A 19,086-nucleotide genomic window follows, 5' to 3' on the forward strand; every position below is an offset into this window, starting at 1 on the left:
CCATTAATCCTGACCACTTAATGTGAGCGAATGATCCAGATATACTATAAAGCAAAACTTTCTGCCGAATGTCACCTCTGTACGAAAGTTTAGCGCGAACCAGCGAGTGGCTTAAAAGCATTGTTCGATCCTGTCTAAGCGACGCAAAAGCAGGTATAGCGCGAACTAAACAACATTATGTTAGGTTCTGCGTGAGACTACCTCAACCATGAAGCAAATCCCACCTTAGTAAAGCCGGCTTTCAAACAATAGACGCTCTGGCTGTCCAGGGTGTCCACTCCTTCCCAGAATCCCCGCCAGCGTTTGTCCATGGCAGGATCATTTTGCCGCCGCTCCGCCAGCTCGTGCGCCATGGCTTTGCTGACAACCTGTGTCCCAGGAACATTACGCAATTAATCTGAATAACAATGATGAAGTTGTGGGTGTGTGTGAGTGCAAGTAGGGAAAGAGAGAGGGGTGGGGAAGTTGCCAACGTCATCTGTGCTCTAGGCTAAGGCAGACGATGGCGCTATGGGGAGTCGATAACAGGACCTCGGGTTGTGCAGCTGAACGTCACCGTCACTTTGCCAACAAGCTATAATATCTGTAGTCGGATACAACTTAACAACGAAGTGGCTTTTCCCCTTTCCAAGGATCCCCCTGCCAGCGAATGGCATCGGCCAATTCTCATGACCCTGCTAGGGTGACAATGCAGGGAGCGGTGCCACAATGGAGAGAGGGGTCTATCCCCGACTATGGAGGGAGGGGGCTATCTCCTTTTATTGACCACTCCCTGCTTTGTCACACTGGCAGGGTCATGAGAATCGGCTGACGCCATTGGCTGGAAAGGGATCCTCTGACGGGAAAAGGCCGCTTCGTCCTTAAGTTGTATCCGACTATAGTGTCGCTCGGCAAGAGATACCCCGCAGTAAAGATTAACTCGAGCCGACAATGGTCCAAAGCAATTTCGCACATTATGCGAAGCGAACAATACTTCGGGACAGAGAACCTCTGAAGCATAAAACAGTGAAAAATGAAGAGTTTCCCTCATCTTAGCCTGCGGCTTTAGGAGTATGCTCGAATCCATTGCTGGAGTAACGTTGAAATTTCGGCTTGTTGGTTCTTACTGCTGTATGTATCTACTCGTTTGCTGGCCTCTTGTGTTGTTGCGCTACTAGTCATATTGCAGTAATGGAATATGCTTTGCATTTCATAAATGCAAATAATTCTCAAAGGAAAACCGGTACGACCCGTGTGGTACGCAAGATCTGGCAGACTATGAGATTCAGTATACTGAGTACTGTGCTCCCTCTAACACCTCGTTCCTTCCGAATAGCCTAAAGGGTGAAATGCTTCCTTCAGCAAAGAGAAAAACTCTCAGTGCACTCTCTCTAAGGCCAGAGAGAGTTGGAGGATGTGTATTTTGTCTACTTATGTTATACAACCGAGCTTTGTGGTCACCTATAGCTGTGACTCGCATCTCAGGCAAACTAGGTCCGTTACTGATTCCGTTGTCACTGAATAAAAAAAAAATCGCCTTTCGAGTGGCAAGAAAAAGCGATATGCCTCAGCGAAGGTTCTCAGTAAGTGTTATTCACTTAAGGCACACAGCTTCGTAGAATAGCATGGCAAAGAAACAGTCTTTTAACTGTCTGTGTTAACTGTTTAAAGAGCTAGTCTTTAGCCTGAGTCACTTTGGGGCGTTCAACCCCCTAAAACCTTCTTCCTCCCGAAAAGAGAAAATGCCCCCTCCACTGCCTTTAATTGCCAGTTGAGTAAAATATTCGGTTGCATTTAAATAATACAGTGCCGTTTTTTCGGCTTCAAATAATTTTATTTTTTTAGCACATCGAAAATTTTCGACCGGTAACAAAGGCTTAAAGTGAACCAGATGTGCGGTCCCTGTGCACATCGTTTGCCTGATGTTTCAACAGCTAACAGCTAAGCGTTTATACTGAGTATTTTGTAACATTCACTTTGGCAATAAGATAATTGACGCAAAAATAAGTACAACAGCCGAGATTGGGAAAGAGGAAATACGGGCCAGCTGTCGTAATGTACTCATCCCCTTCGAATTGTGGGACTGAAAACAACCACTGCGAAGCGATGACATCCAGTTAGTGCAGACTTGGTCAAATGTTTAGGGGAATCCCCCAAGGTAGAGTAGATTTGTAATACGGGAGTAATTACTCATTGACATCAACTTCTGTAAATAAGTCATTACTCCCTTATTACAAATCTACTCCACCTTGGGGGATTCCCTTAAACATTTCGTCAACACTGTTACCACTTCGAGTTAAGGATCAATTCCCTCTCGCCCTACCATAAGGTTGCCGTCCCGGTTAGCTTAGTTGGTAGAGCGACTGCTCCGGTGAAGCGGTGGTCCCGGGCTCGGACCCCGGACCAGGACGAATTTTTCTTTAACTGCGAAGTTTCTGAGAAAGCTGCATAGCTTTCCCGTGCAGACTTCCTGAATACGATTCCTGGTAGTTAATAGGACCTTTAAGTCGTGACTACGCAGCTGAGGCAATTGTGGTCGTACCTGGCCCAGTGTGGCGAAGTTGTACTCTGGTGGAGCCCCGGCGTCGTAGTAGGGAGGCCGGAAGAACACCCCCGGCTTATACACACGGGCCACGGCTGCCATGCGGGGAAGCAGCGCCTGCACTAGCGGCGGCAAGGCGTACCATGCGCGAAGGTGTCGCAGCCAGCGGTAGGGAAAACTGCGTGTCGAGGCTGCTGGATTCCTCCCGGTGCTCTGCATATAGCGTTTGTGCCACCTTATTACTTTCTGATCCCGTCTTTGTAATTAGAATGAAAACGCACAATGAATACGCAGTTCCCACTCTCACACTATATCGCACTCTCGCAGTATATCAGCACTAAAAGCAGAGGCAGGCTTAACATCCCTGGCTTGTAGGCGTCGTATTACTAGTATTTGCTTGTTTCACAAATTTTATTTCAGCTCACTTCGTCGCCCTTCAAGTAGCCCGGCCATGTACGCGTACAACTACATTTACATCGTCATTCTTTCTACGCTCAGCCAAGGATTGGAACAGCCTTCCACACGGCATCGCCGCAATCACCTGTCCATCAACACTTGCGAACTGTTTAGCTGCTACCTTTTAACAGCGAATAATATTTGTATCTCACGTTTTTTCTTTGTTTATTCAATCTGATTTTTCAATGTAACCCACCCCTTATGTAATATCCCCAATCCTGGGGGCCTGTAAGGTAATAAAGTAAAGTGAAGTGAAGTGAAGTGAAGTGAAGTACAATGTTGCATTCCCTATTTCTTCCCCGCACTCGGGACATGGAAAACGTATATAGCTGACTACACGACGGCCGCAAAGGAGGAGCTGATTCATCGAGCTCGTGTAATCGAACGTGCCACTGAAGTTCTGGACTGATGACACCACTCAAGCCACAGATTTCGTGTAATCAAACGCCCCACTGAAGTTCTGGGCTGATGATCTCACTCAAGCTATAGATTCCTTACCAAACGAACTTTCAATCAAGTCTATTTACCTTCTCTACGCCGCAGCTAATCTGTTTCCAGGCCAGCTTACCTTCTCTCACCATCCCTCTATCATTCGCGAGCGCGTGCCACCCCTGCAGCTAAGGGTAAACGTTTACATATTAGAACTTGAAATTTTCCTCAGTATTTATTATTTCCCGACAATGTAGTTGATGTATGTTAAGATGTGCTCATAAAGTCCCATGGTTATATTTCACTTAGCCTCATTAAAATTTAAGAGCAGGAACAACAGCCACATAAAAGTCGCAGATGGAAATTGGACCACGCCTGTATATAAGCCGCTGAATTATTAAGATAGTAGGCGGTAGGAATGACCATCCCTTTTCAGCAGATACAATAATTTCTGTGCTGCTTCTGGAGAAGCTAATTTACTAACTTCTGTTTCGCTTCTTCATTTTAACTTGGGGGAAAAACACAGCGCACTCCTAAGACACGGACGAAGAAAGACAAGACGATACAGCGCTGTATCGTCTTGTCTTTCTTCGTCCTTGTCTTAGGAGTGCGCTGTGTTTTCCCCCAAGATGAACTACCAACTAGCCCGCTCTTCCATCCTTGCAAGTTCATCTTAACTCCGGACCGCGGGTATGCCTTCTTTTCAACGCAATTGTGTGCGGTCTGAAAGAAAACTGAACAAAAAAAGAGAGGAAGAAAACTTCATGCACCTGATTTCCGCCGTCCAGAGCCGCGAACACACTGACGGAGGCGGCGTCGCTTCCTGCCATGTTGGGAAACAGTGCCACCTGAGGCACGCTGGTGACTGCTGGTCCGGGCGCAGTGGCGTTGTCATTCCCAGAGAGGTCGCTCCTGTTCTCTGGAGGGCTTCTGAACACTGCTGCCATGGTGTCCTGGAAATCTCCTATGAACCGGGTCACGTCCACGATAGACGCTGTGGACACAGCGTCATTGCCTGGGCGCGCACACACATGCTTTCTTTGAAATCGCGCATATCCGTTGACACCTAGTGGCCACTGCCGTGTTAGCAATATAACAACCTTTGTATCCCGCGGGAGGCTATTTTTATCATAGTTTTTCCTTGAAAACTAGCTAAAACAGTGCCCGCGCCACGCGTCTACGACTGCTTTTTTCCTACTTCTATGGGGCAGCTACAACTGTGACCACAGCACCAACGTATGTACTTTTGTTCGACGATGAATTCGACGCTATAAAAGGCATTGAATAAGCAAAGCTTTTCATTACATATCAACGATAAACTAGAAAAAGGAATTAATTACAAAAATGACGTAAAGGTCACTGTTTTAAGAGACCTTTCGTCGTTAGCTTATCTTACTAAAGGCATTTGGAATCACAACCGTCTCATCTACCCGCGCTTGTAACCTTCTCCTAATTAAGATTTTAATGAAAATTGAGCCTTTTACTCTCCACCGAAATGAATAAGGAAGAGAATCTGTGCACGAAAATTGCCAATGTCCAGCTTACCTTCCCACAATGAGAGAGCCGCGTACGGTACTCCCTTCAGTCTGGCCACCATGGCATTGCACTTCGTCTCCGGATGTCGTGGCTGAAAACGAGTCATTGAAAACTATATTAACGCTGGTGTTCAAACCGATGCTCAGGTGTCCAATCCAGAAAACAAACACCCGTGGAAGGTCTCTCAAGAGAACTCGGCCGAACTGTGAACTCCATACCTCAGAAGATTAACAGCCTTTATCAGCAATATCCGATGTGTCGCCGCGCGGTGCTGCAGCTATGAAGCTTATAAATCTCGGGCCTTTCGACTCGCTGGAAGAGGCGGATGCCTGCTTTCTGTGTTCATTGGTTGCAGCTAGCAAACAGCCAGATGACCACTCCGGGGAAAGTTTTGTTTGACTATAAACGCTTGATGGGTAGGGCGCAAAAAAACGTGATTCCATAACGGACCTATATCCCGGATAGCATCGAGGCCGCGGGCTACAAACACTGCATAATATTGATACTTAATCAAATGTTCTTTACACAACGAGATTTTCAGAGAGAGAGAGAAACCTTTATTACGACGCAATTATAAGCACCTGGGATGTTGTGGCTCAGGGTCATTAAAGCCCACTAGTCTCTAAGCTCGTCCGACGCTATCAAAACCTCCCACGTTGGGGGAGAAGGGTATGAAAAAAATTGGCGGGGGCTTAGCTTTGGTTAAGTCTGGTAGGTTGCGAAAGCGAGCGCAGCGCCTCTAACGGAAGGAACGCGGCGCGCCGCGTCTAAGCAAGGAACGCAGTGCGCCGCGTCTACAGGTCACGTGTGGCTACCGGCCGCCGCTACGCGACGACTAGACTTGGTAGCCTATCTCTCACCCTGGTATGACGCCAGAGGTCATTCTAAAAGTCAAACGTGGCTACCGGCCGCCGCTACGCTAAAGGCCGTTCATGAGCGTAGTATTGCTTTCGCAATAAAACGGGGTGACTGAATGAAAACGAGGAGGAAAAAACATTGTTGTAAGTTAGCATAAGATTCGGAACAATCGGGGCATGCGGGAGGGTGTCGGATGCGGTAAAGAAAAGAACGGGCAGCCGAAAGCAGTGTATTTAGGCGTATTTAGGTGTTTAGGTGCTCAGTGTTCACGCGAGGCGATGGACAACCTCACGCCAGGGATTCCAGCGTCACCAGTATTACACCTCAGTGTGACAGTGCGCGGACGTATTTTGGTGAGTTTCTTGCATCCTGTAGTTGGGCAGAAATCCGACTGGTATGAATGGCGCATGCAGCCTGTATTGAATCGGTTTATGTGGTATATTCTGAGAGGTTAGAGATGCTTTGGAGAGGTCCCGAATACTAGCGACTACGAGAGAGTCTCTGGAGTCGCTGTAGAAGATTGGTGCAAGGACTAAGGATGTGTGTCAGTAACTGGATGATAACCGCAAGTGAATAAGCAGCCACTCCGACGTGAATTCCTGGTACCTCTTGTTAGATGATGAGCGAACGAATACAATGAACATAATGGTAACGCGAGCGTAATGTCAGCTTAGGTTGGTATGGGCGATAGCATGTTTTGTAAACAGGATCGTTCGGGGGTCATCTGCGAGAGGGAACGCGGGGTAATGATAGGGAGATGATAGGTTTCAGAGCAGCTTGCTGAAGTGTCTAATGTCTCCGTTTCGTATTAGAAAGACGCTCAATTTGCCACTCTCCATGTTGCTGTATGTGGTCTCCCAGCGACACGAACAGTCCCGTGAGTATAGGCGCTCGATGGACGGATGCGTGGGAACGTTAAGCCTTGTACAGTGTATGAAGGGCAACCTTTCTCTGTTGTCAGAAACATAGTGTGTGGATGTGTACAGAGGATTTTACCGAGAGGTAATTCGTGGACTATGTGCTTGATGTGACTCTCGCGTAATCCGGCGTGATTATTGACAATGCCGCTGGCAAAATGTGTAAGTTGATAGCAAACTTTTTATGGCTGTAGAAACATTGGCTTGCATTGGCCTGATTAGATGATTCATGGATACGAAGTCCAAGAACCCGGCAGAACAACAGAGAGAGCTTCAATCTACAGCAGCTATAATTAATCCAGCGCCTTAGTAGTAAAGGCAAAAACTGTGCGTCTTGCAGCTCCACAGATTAAGGTGTTCAAATCATTGCGACAGCACTCACCTGAAATACGTTGTAGTTGGTGGGGCGCCCCTCATCTCCTGTCCGGTTCGCTGCCATCATGATGTCCGCCTTGGGGCCGATTACGTAGCGCAGCACGTGCCAAGCCAGCAGGCGCCTCATCCCCAGCCTCTTCAGGGGACGCGATAAGTACTCCACGACAGTGAGCGCCTGCTCATCCGCAATCACCTCCTCGTTCACGGCGTGACTGGAACGGCTGAACGCGCCCAGGAGCTCTTTCCACCGACCTGCACCATCAGGTCCGACCGTGTGTACTAGCGAGGCTTAAAATGCGATTTGCATTAGGAAAACAATATAAACAACCTTAGAAAACACGCATCGCAAACAAGGATGTACAGGAAGTGTTTTAAGCTTTCTGAATGTTCCAGTGCAATGACGTTAGATATATTTTTTATTTTATAAATATCGCACTCAAGTGTTCAATAATCAATCGTGAGGGGGATTGGAAAAGGGGAATTTGAAGAACTCCTAACCAGCCCCAATATGCTGGCAGGCCTGTGGCAGCTGAGTGGCGGAAGCAATGGAAAACAACGGGATCTCGGTGCGCTTGCTTGAACTTGCTTCGAAACCATTTAGCCATTAAACAATGAAAGTCTAAGTTTTTTGAGGGACAAAACACGGTGCTATAAGAATGTACAACCGGTGGGGCTTTCATCTATAACGCACATAATGAGAGCATGATAACTTCTTGTCGTTTTGATACCATTATTACAAATATGTGCACACGCTCCGCATTCGCCCCGCCGTAGTACACTGGTGCGAGGCAGAAATGCAGAAATTAAGATGTCTTGTGTTGGTGGCTGCTTGCCGCCATGTTTTATTTTTCATACGAAGTACGGTCTTTTGTTATTTGTCATGTGCCACGCAGGTGGGATGTCGAGTGAACTAGGCCGCTTTTACAAACTTTCGATAACCGGCATCCTAGAGTTCACAAAATGCTGGAGGCGACTTATACGTAAAAGTTTCAGGGGATTTGGGGTTTGAAGCATTTTCCTTTCGCAGAATAACCTTTTGGAGACCGAAAGTTTAAAATCACAACAGCGTACCTAATAGTTAGCTTCTTCTGGCGTGTCGCTCGCCTCACGATGTAAACATTAAAAGCGGGATGCCATCGACTTGGGCGTTGGCTTATGGCAAAAAAACCCACACATCTCCAAATGATCAAAAAGGTGGTAAAATACATAAGTAAATCGAGACACTATTTTCTCAAATACTCTGGAAGGAAACAATCAATTATTTAAGAGCAGCGGTTTCTTGCTCACCTGCTGAAACTCCTGTTGACTGGGCGAGTTTTGAGATGTGAATTCGTGATGGCTGGCTGAAACCTTCTGTCGTGTTCAGGAAGTCTGAAACTACGTAACGATAAAAAACGGTTAGTTACGCATCATAACGTGCGTGGGTGTTTTTAGTGCACCTTTAAAATCACTGTCATCATTTTAGCCATTATAAGCCCTCTTTCCAGCACTGCAGGACAAGTACTCGTCACCTGGTTATCCAGCTACCTATGTCGTGCAAAAGTCGGCTAGTGGGAAATCACAGCGAATACTTTCAATTCAGAGCTCCCAATTCAGCTCCATGTAATGTCCTGCTACGTGGCTGTCCTCATAGAATCCTCTCTGCCAGGGATGCTTGATTAGAGGTGTCCCCGAAAGCCGTTTTAAAGAAAAGTTTTGTTTAAAAGTTTGTTCAAAAGTCAGAAGGAAATATTTTTTTTTCAAGAGCTTTTTATGAATCAGCAGAGAAAGAAGCGAAATTCACCCCCAGCTAACTGGACGATTACAACTGCGTCTGCATGCAGTTCGTCTGCAAATTCTATTTCCTTTCTTTTATCGCATGCAGGATAAACAGCAGCAGCAAGCCAATGATGAGCTCTCAGACGGCCATCACTGAGGCTTAACTAGAACACACATAGAAACTGCCAATACTTGAATGAAGGAGAGCAAGCTTCGTGAAAACTACTTTAACAGCTGGAGTTGCGAAAAATATTTCAACTTCACACCTTACCTCGCATTGGAATATGCCAGTAGGTATTAAGGCTTAATAACGCTTACCATTTTTAACGCTTACCATAGCTCTATCTCTCCATCCGTTATCATGTCTAGGAATAACATATCCACCTTAGAAACAAGGAGAGCACTTGCAAGGCTTAAATGTCTGTACTCATTTTCCTCTAGTCAATTTAATATTAACTCTGCTCCCTATATATCTTCCCGTTCTGCACGACAGAAACGCAATAGCCACAATCATAACCTTACCCCATACTTTGCACGCACAAATATGTTCAAAAACTCATTTTTTCCCCGAACAACCACAACATGGAACTCACTGCCAGCAAATGTCTTTTCGGCTCATGATGCCGCTGCTTTTGAAAAGAGTGTTTTACCTTATGTGTAAACTTAGAGATATCATTGCACTCTGTTTGGTTTCCTTTGTTTGTTGCCGGAACGCTGGATTTGCGTAGTGTTTGATATTATTTTTGCTTTTTGAATGTTGGCCCCCTGCTTGGTCTCCATGACTGTAGTACGTGTAAATAAATAAATAATAATATAGAGTACTGCAGTACTTTGCCGAGAAGACAAAGTGGTAAAGTTATTCGTAAAATAGCATTGCTATTGGTAGTGAGGTGAGGTGGGTTTTATGTCAGCCAACATCGGTTTGTGCAGAAGCATTAACTCACGTTCGTCGTCGGCATTGGCGAGCTGCTCCGCTACCATGTTGTCCTCCATTTGAGCGTAGGTCTTGAGGCAGAACTGGTAAAATGTTACAATCTCTTCTTCTTCCAGTGACCGAAATGCGCTGAAGAAGTCATTCACTTCTGGGCTCAGGATGATCTGTAATAAATGAGCCGAAGTAATTTGCGGCAATTGTATATTGTAGTGCCGGAGCCCACATTTCGCTGGCGGGCCTGTCTAAACCAGCGCTGCGCGCCCGCCGGCGCTCACAGCAGGCCCAGACTTTCTCGGACAAGTCGCGACATGCAGCGTGACTCATCCCGACACCGCGGCGCCGACACGGACCCTTCCTCCTCTCCTGCTCTCCGTCGGTGCGAACTCCTCAGACGCTCGCCGGCTCTCGACCATTGGTCTAATTTGAACGGTGGCCAGTGATTGGAGGATTTGAACGGCTGGCTGCCGTAACCGTTTCCAGCGGCTTTAAAAGCGGAGCCGCGCTGAACCCGAGCAGCAGACGGGCAGCAGAAGAGCCATCACGCCGGAGCTACGCTCGCCGCCGGGGCCGCCCTTCTTCTTTGTGCTCGCCCGTGGTGCTCTTGGCCCTTGTATCATGTAAAAGCCCTTGTACATACTGTACATAAACGTCCTTTTACTCACCGTCGCCTCGACCGTTTCCTGGCTCGGACTCCCAGTCCCAACAGTGGTGACAACAGTGGGATGCCCCAGACCCAACAGTGGATGGCAGCTGCGGGATCGACCGGCGTCAGCTACCTCGGCGCGGTGAGTGCCTGATGTTTTCCCCTCAATTCGCCAGACTGCTCTAGCACACGTGATTGTAGTTTAGAGTAGGGCTGTGCGTTGCACTGGAGAGAGCTTTGCTGTTTCGAGCCAAGTCGGAGCGCTTTGAAACGAAAGCTGGTGCAGAGGGAGTAAACGAGGCGTTTTGGAAAGAATTACTTGCGCGTGTCATACTAGTAGCGCTATAGTAGTGAGCGGCAAGGCAATTCTAAGAAAAGGGCAAACTACAAGAGGCTATTGTGCGCGATGGAGAACTTCAAAATGAAGGAACTCATCGAAATTTGTGAAGAGTTGGGCATTGATTTGGGCCCCGCAAAACGAAAGCATGCGATTCTTGAGATCATGCGAAAGGAGAATGTAACGGCTGAGGAAGCCAATGAGGCCTGGGAAGAGATCACAGAACGCCGTGAGCGCGAGGAGGCCGAAAGACGCCGTGAGCGCGAGGAGGCCGAAAGACGCCGTGAGCACGAAGAGGCTGAAAAACAGAAGCAGCTTGAGCGCGCACAGGCAGAACGTGAGCGCGAGGAGGCAGAAAAACAGAAACAGCTTGAGCACGAAGAGGCTGAAAAACAGAAGCAGCTTGAGCGCGAAAAAGCAGAAAAACAGAAGCAGCTTGAGCGCGAAGAGGCAGAAAAACGGAGGCAGCTTGAGATAAAACGGTATGCTCGCGCTAAGAAACTGATGGACCTTGAGCTTGAAGCGCATGAGATCGAATATGATAGATATAGAACATTGTCCGCTCTGCATGAGACGAACAGTCGGCAGCCGAGAGACAGGCCACGGCCCTTCGTGATCGCCGAGGATATGGCGAAATATCTGGCAGATTTCGAGCGCGTCTGCGAGAGAAAGCGCGTTGAGCGGAATGGTTGGGCACAGAAGCTGGTAGCCCTGCTTTCCAGCGAAGCGTATGACGTTGTCAAGCGCCTGTTGGATGGCGGCTTGGCGGACTACGATGAGCTGAAAAGCTTTTTACTGACAAGATATAACGTGTCACCGCTGGACCTTCGCCAAAGTTACCTGCGAGAGTATAGCACCCTATCGTTTTACGATTTTCCCTACCAGTTTAAAGCCGACATTTTAGAGTGGCTCGAAAATGCTGAAGGGTCGGATGATCGTGACACAGAGGTAGAGTGCGTAGCTGTAGAGCAGAGCTGCCAGTGCGGCACAGAGGAACGTAGTCCGTGCTTGGCAGATGTAACTGCTGCTGTAACAGTGGGAATTGTCCCGCATTCGCCAACCGAGAAAACCTCTATGCCATCGGATAAGGTAGTCACAGCATCGGACGATGCATTTACAGAGGTCTCGCCCATTGAAATTGTGGCGGAGTTACCGGAAAGCGAATCTCCTAGCGTGTCGAAAGCAGGAGAAGTTGCCGAACAGGGCAGAGAGGACGTCCGTCTGGACATTAGTGAAAACACTTGCGCCGACGCAAGCGAAGTAGATGAGGACGGCACACCGTGTTGTTCAGCGCGTTCGGCAGAGATGCAGAAACCCGAAACTTACGATCAACGGAAGCAGGCGCATGGAGAGTTTGCGGACGCCGAGTTGTGCGCTAGTGTTTGCAGCGAGCGATGCGAAACGAGTCCCGTCCTTTCGCACTGCTCTGAGCTCGGCGACATTCCAGAAAACAGCTGCAGTAGCGGGAACACCGCGACTGAGTGCACAGCCGACCCTCATCCGAAATTGGCTGAAACGCGTAAGGAGCATGACGAGAGCTGCGTGTCAGCAGTAAAGTCAGTAGAAAACACTGGTTCGTCTGCGCCTGAAGAAACTAAGGGGCTGGACGACAGTGGAGTACAGAACGTTCCAGACGACATAGGGGCGGTAGACGTCAACCCGTCCGAGAAAGATGAGGCCGAATGCGCACTCAGAGACGCTGAGCAGGAACAGCGCAGCTTTGAGGAACTTGGTGAAGGCGCCAAAGACAGGCCTGATCTAGGTAGCACATATGAATCAGCTGACAATCAAAGCGACGTTGTCAGAGAGCAGAAACTTAGGCGACGGAAGCAGAATGTGCTTTCACAGGCGAAAGTGAAAGGAAAGCTCACGAAAGAAAGCTGCAACCGGAAGGAAAGTAACAGCCAGTCCCGAAAAGTGAGCTATCACCACAAGGTGACCGACAAACAGTGCTGCCGCCGAAAGGACAGTAAAGGCAAGCTCGAGAGAGAGAGCTGTCACCGAAAGACGATGAAAGGCAGGCAAAAGAAAGAGTGGTGCCGCCGAAAGATGAAAGGCAGGCAGAAGAAAGACGGGCGCCGCCGAAAAGAGAGAAAGGGCAAACGCGCGAAAACGGGTTTCCACCATCGGAAGCGCCAGCGTCGCCGGCAAAATGACTTCAGTAAAGTCAGTCACGTTGTCAGCCCTGAAACTAGCGTCAGAACCAGAGCTAAAGAAATGTGCGAGGCATTACTATCGCGCAAAGCGAAGCGCATAAGTGTGTCGGGGCACATAGGTCTGGGCAGTAGAATAAACTGCAAAAAGAAATCGGGCAAACATTCGCGGGCAAAAGTGCACCAAGGCACCAAACCGAGATTCAAGAGAGCGCTGCCCGGGAGGCGAAAGATTAAGGAGCGGGACAGGTGTGAATCTTGCCGCCAGCACAGAGAGAGCGAGACGCGCAAAGGCACGTGCTCTCATGCGGGCTCTCGCTTTCCGCTGCATTCACGGGAGAAACCGCGCTCCCATAGAAAACGGCACGCGCGCGGAAGGAAAGCGCGTGTACGGCTCAAAGAGCGAAAGATTGTACGAGGCCGCAGTGACAGGGGCAAGAAAATTGCCAAGAAATCGTCTAAGCGCTCAGCCAAGCACATTTATCGCGATAGAAAGCCGCGATTCGAAATGACGCCACTTAGTAGGCGTAAAATCAAAAGGCCGTGTAGAGGCGAACTACACACCGAGCGGAAAGGCAAACGGATGCGCGAGAAAGTCAAGACTCGTGCAAGGTCTGACTTGCCCCCACGAACAGTGAGAAAGAAAGAACGGTCCCATCGGAAGCGTTGCGCACTCGCTATGGGACGGCGCGACTGGCGCGCGAAGCGCAAAGAAAGGGACAAGTTGCCAGTCTATGAAAGCGAATCTCTCTCGTACTGTAGCTCCCGTAGAAACTGGAAAGACAAGTACAGAGAGAAAGAAAAGCGCGTCTACCGCGAAAGAGGCAGAGACGTTAGCTACCACGGTAGTGGAGAGAGAGAGAGAAAAGCGCAGCACAGCGAAAGAGGCAGAGTCACTAGTATCCGCTGTAGCGGGTGTCGTTTACCGTCCGTTAGAAGCGAGGAAAACGCGAACGTAGACGCACTAAGCCGTGTGTTCTAAGCAAGGCTGGCTTCGCCTCCTCGTGACCTACATTTTGTCTCTTCGCGAACAGCTGTTTTAAGTTCGCTCGTAGATCGGGGAAAAATTGATATCCTCATTTGTGGCCTCAGCTGAGTGTCTTCTGGCCGAGTGATCTCAAGAGAGCGAATTTATTTTGCATTCATTTCATTCCGAGAGTTTCATGTGTTTGACACTTTGTCTGAGTTAATTACTTTGGAGTTCTTGTATCCCACATGTGTCTCTTGTAGAAGAGGCAACAAAAAGGGGACAGAAATATAGCCAGCAGAGTTTTTTTGACTTGAAGTCTGGTGTTTTGACGGGTGACGGAGGGCACTTGCTCGTGTTGGGTGTTGCCTGTTGTCGGTCGGTTCTTGGCGACATGCAGAACGATCCACGACCGATGCTGAGAAGCAAGCTCTTCCGAAGGACCGAGCGAAGCTGATCCAGTCACCTGGGCGACAAAGCTGCGGAGCAGTGATCCTGTCCTGACGAGCCGGACCTGTTCATGGAAAGGAGCCTGGAGCTACCTGCGGCTGAACACCGGACGAGAACTTGGAGGAGCCTGGCGTACGAGCGCGCCCCGCATCCGAGCCACGCGGAAGTAGCTCGTCTTCGTGGCGCATTGTCTGGCGGCGGTGGTGCTGTAGTGCCGGAGCCCACATTTCGCTGGCGGGCCTGTCTAAACCAGCGCTGCGCGCCCGCCGGCGCTCACAGCAGGCCCAGACTTTCTCGGACAAGTCGCGACATGCAGCGTGACTCATCCCGACACCGCGGCGCCGACACGGACCCTTCCTCCTCTCCTCCTCTCCGTCGGTGCGAACTCCTCAGACGCTAGCCGGCTCTCGACCATTGGTCTAATTTGAACGGTGGCCAGTGATTGGAGGATTTGAACGGCTGGCTGCCGTAACCGTTTCCAGCGGCTTTAAAAGCGGAGCCGCGCTGAACCCGAGCAGCAGACGGGCAGCAGAAGAGCCATCACGCCGGAGCTACGCTCGCCGCCGGGGCCGCCCTTCTTCTTTGTGCTCGCCCGTGGTGCTCTTGGCCCTTGTATCATGTAAAAGCCCTTGTACATACTGTACATAAACGTCCTTTTACTCACCGTCGCCTCGACCGTTTCCTGGCTCGGACTCCCAGTCCCAACAATATAGCGGTTACTGGCGGTATCAACCATTTGGTCAGTACAGGCTTCAAAGAGCTAAACTGGGAAGGGAGATTTGAGCCTCGCCAGTCTATTGCTCTATTAAAATTTTATTAGACGGCAGCCCAAATTGTGACAAATGTGAAAGCAATTATTGCAGAGATTAAGTCAACGTGGGTCAATTGCATTGCTTTTCGGCATTACTGCACGTCTTCGTTTGCTTTACTAGATGCGGGATACTGTTCGTGTAACGGTTTGAGAACACATATTTTCAACTTGGCACTATATTCTGCGCAGAGTAAGATACATTGAGGAATATTCATACTGAAATATTAGTGTTAAACAAAATCCTAAACAAACATCTTATCCTTAATCATAAACAAAATATGAGATCGTGACACCAAATGCCTATAACTGCTGGCACAGAAGCCTAGCTGTACACCTGTTACGCAAGCAAACTCGTAGAGGCTTTCTGAAGACACTTATCTGGAAGTAAATATGTTTCACTCAGTGCGTATGTGTGTCTTCAGATACCAGAAGACAACCGAGAACATCTCAATCGTGGTAGCTTACGCCCGACAAGCCAGGCAAGCACGTGCCATCATAACCTGTCTCTCTATGGGCATGGTGGTCTTAAAAGCATACCGAAGTAGGTGCAAGGCGGAAAGCCAATCAGTGACCACTTGCACCGTCCGAAAAGGCGATTTTCCTCCCGAGAACGCAACCCACCTTGACCACGAACGGTGCCGAGGCTTCCCCCGTGACGTCGTACTGCCGAGCGAAAGTCACGGGAGCGTCCACACCGTACTCGAGAGACAGCTCCATCATGCGAGCGAGCGGATCCTCTGCCGGATCGTCCACCATGCGGCGCTGGTCGAGGTTCAGACGCGACAAGAACGCCAGGATGTCATCGACCCCTGTGTTCGGCTCACGCGAGTATTGAAGGCATGATTCGAAAAGATCCTTGCTCTCTTCTTCGTTGGAGCCGTCCTGCTGTCTCATGGCAGTGCCGTGGGTTCTGTCCAGTTTATAGGTCACCATGCGCTGCACGGGCAAAGGAAAAAAAAAATTCTGTGTCGGCTAAGCGTGACCACTGGCATGTCCAAGACGTCAGAAATTGTTGGTTTGTAAAAAAACGTGAACGGCCGTGAGTTCAGTAAAAGCGCTAGGGCCGTTTCACATGCTGCGTCTAGAACGAAAATAGTCGGCCTAGTCGGTGACGCCGCAGTGCGATTTTCGCACAGTGCTTTCACATGCAACGCGTACCCAGCGAATTCGGTCGGAGGGACACGCAAGGATGTCCGCATAGGCAACCCACGATTAAACGCGACAGAAACGCTGCACGGAATGTGTTGATGATGTTATGACCAGCGTTTTTTTATATGCAAAGACAATATTTCGTATGTTTTGATTAGAATAAAGTTTTGCTTACGCCGCGGGAACAGCTCCCACGTGACCCCACGCCGAGACGGCGTGTGACGTGACGTCACGTCACGCGCCGTCTCGGCGCTGCCCATTGGTCAGTCGCAGAGCGAACACACCAACGCTGCGACTAAATTCCAACCGGACGGAACTTCGTCGCAGGCCGTCTGCGGCTAGACCAACGGCCCTCCCCAGGCGCAGACCGACAGAATTCGCAGCGTCGCAGGCGAGAATCTCATGCATATGAAACGGCCCTTAGGAAAAGGGGCGCTCCCAAGCTTTCCAGCAGACACAAACATGCCAAAAGATTCCATACAAGTGCATTCAATGGGAAGTTTATGGATGCGCTTTTTTCCGCAGTTTTGAGCATACACTCTAGAGATAGTAATTCCGCACATTCTTCCTCGGGACGCTCGCAGGTTTCTTGAAGTTATTCAAAAACGCACCGGATAGGTTTTTTTATGACAATCTTGACTACTTGGCGCAAAGCGCAAGACAAAATATAAAGCCAAATTTTGCTGCGGATCAGGTCATTCCACCAGTTCCCTCAGTCGGCAGATAAAATATTCCACAGCTTACTCGCAGTGATAAGTGATGTCCAAGGAAGCTAGGCTTGAATACAAGACAAAGTACAGGAATGGTGGGACGTGGCAGGGTTGCCTAAAAGATGTATCATATGCACCATTGATGAGGAAGAGCGAGAGACAAGGAGATCCGGAAAGGTAACAGCGGTGGAACCAGAGCCCCATTGTGCACTGCAATGCGTCTCCGATTAAAAAAGCGCCTTCTCCCCCCGAAGATGAGATGGGTGCACCGTGCTACATCCCATGGAGCAAGTTAGGCAGGGATGGATGTTGTCATCGCTTTGAAGTCTTCTTGCATAACCACGTTGATAGCGCTCCAGCGCCTGTTTGGAAAGCAGGAGCTGCAGTCTACGTAACGGTACAATGATCCAGTCTCGAAGATTTCTTTCTGCTTAGCTACGCTTCGAAAAAAAAAAAACAGAGGAAAGTGATTGATGCGTGGCGGTATGCATTAGAATCAGTGTTTCCTTAGAACGGTGTGACAGCTGCTGCTGACAGCTTCAGACCATGCTAGCCAGTGGCGCGACACAGTACGTCAGTCACCGTTTGACACGCCGTAACCTGGCTTCAGTCTCTCGCTTCTGCCATTTAATGCCTCCCACCCTCTATTCATCTTATTTCTCCCTTCCCTCTCCTGCGAAAGTGGATAAGGGGATTTCACTCTCCTCTTCGCCACCTGACAACCGAGGCTTCAGAAAGACAGCGGGGCAGAATTTCCTAACAAGAGGGTTCTAAAGCCTACGCATTAAAAGATATCGCCGTTGCAAACTAAACTGCTGGGAGCGCCTCGTTATCACCTACCTTGGCCAGTGGCGACTTGAATCCAGGGAACGGGACCGCCGGGTCGCACATGAACGTGTTACGCTCTTTGCAGGGGTCCGCCTGCTTGCCGACCGTCTTCTTGAACCACTGCTTGAGGCTCTGGCACAGGGGAGTCCTGCAATTTCCCCCATTCTTGCCGTTCTGCCCGAGGCGCGGTGCTCGATACTCCCCCTCATTTTCCGGTTCCTCGGTAAACTCATCATCGGGGTATGGTGGCGGCTGTGTCGGCTCTTCTTCGCCAGGTCCGCCGTTCGGTTCGAAGGTCTCGGCTTCTCCCTCGACCGTGGACATTTCCGTGACATCCGCGGTCTGCGGCGCAGGTGAGCGGCAGAAAAGAGTCATATGAGCCGACATTTCTAGTGAGCGTAAAAATTCAGCGGGGCACTTTGTTGACCTAAAGTGCGGTAAGGCGAAAGCCTTAAGCACGGTGTTGCTGCTTGTGTCACTGATGTGTTGTTAAGGTGTTAAGCTTCGCCTCTAAGATTTAAACGCGACAGCGTCTTGCAACGCTGCCAGGGAGTCCACAGAACGCCATCGCCCGTTCGGTTCTACGCCTTGCTCGTCGGTAAGTTGTTTTTTGAGGAAAGGAAATTATCTGCCTCCCATATCTCGGTGGACACCTGAACTTCGCCGTAACGCGAAGGGAGGAAGATGGGAGTGAACGAAGACACCGTATTCACTAGACACGCTTTTGTTCATTCCAAACCATCGAGCTGGCATGGCGCAGTGGTAGCGTGCTCGTCTCGCACTCCGGGGACCCTGGTTCGATTCCCCAACTCGACCGATTTCCTACTCGGTTTTATTTATTTATCTGGCCTGCTTAAAAAGGTTAATTAGGCTAATTGTGGGTAAATAAAGCAATTAACTCAGTCCCACTTACTTGGAGCATCACTATACGATCCCTTCAATTGGTTGCATGGTTACTAGCCAAAGTACAATTGCCCCGTTTGAAATGCGCGCACTGTGACGTCACGACCGTTTCGACCAATTGAAAAGCGTGACATTTCTGTCGACAACTGCTACTTACAACGACGAGGCATTAAAGGCTTCCGCCTTAATGTCTGATCATCATTACCAGCACTGACAACAGCCTCCAGTGTACGCATGCAGGAAGAGAGAGGTTGCTGCTCCCTTTGATCTCCTGTTTCACCTGCCTTTCTCCAACCGCGGCTGCGCAATTTTATCAGTTATCACATGTCAACAAAGCTATATTTCGCCCTG

The 19,086-nt window shown here is 49.3% G+C and overlaps 1 protein-coding gene across 1 annotated transcript in view; it reads right to left on the reverse strand.

The window, feature by feature from the left end:
• Nucleotides 1-18,259, reverse strand: part of LOC149348249 (uncharacterized) — a 20,866-nt gene extending 2,607 nt beyond the window's left edge. Inside the window, exons 1-9 of the mRNA XM_089541709.1 lie at nt 17,845-18,259; nt 15,767-16,081; nt 9,795-9,948; nt 8,380-8,469; nt 7,100-7,344; nt 4,952-5,033; nt 4,177-4,400; nt 2,522-2,734; nt 225-368 (exon numbers count right to left, since the gene is read on the reverse strand). Coding sequence (XP_089397835.1) covers nt 225-368; nt 2,522-2,734; nt 4,177-4,400; nt 4,952-5,033; nt 7,100-7,344; nt 8,380-8,469; nt 9,795-9,948; nt 15,767-16,081; nt 17,845-18,219 — 1,842 coding nt within the window. The 5' untranslated portion in view covers nt 18,220-18,259. The remainder of the gene's footprint in view (nt 1-224; nt 369-2,521; nt 2,735-4,176; nt 4,401-4,951; nt 5,034-7,099; nt 7,345-8,379; nt 8,470-9,794; nt 9,949-15,766; nt 16,082-17,844) is intronic.
• Between the last annotated feature and the right edge of the window lie 827 nt (nt 18,260-19,086).

Source organism: Amblyomma mixtum, chromosome 4, assembly GCF_055824585.1.
Source record: "Amblyomma mixtum isolate Tamu chromosome 4, ASM5582458v1, whole genome shotgun sequence".
NCBI lineage: Eukaryota > Metazoa > Arthropoda > Arachnida > Ixodida > Ixodidae > Amblyomma > Amblyomma mixtum.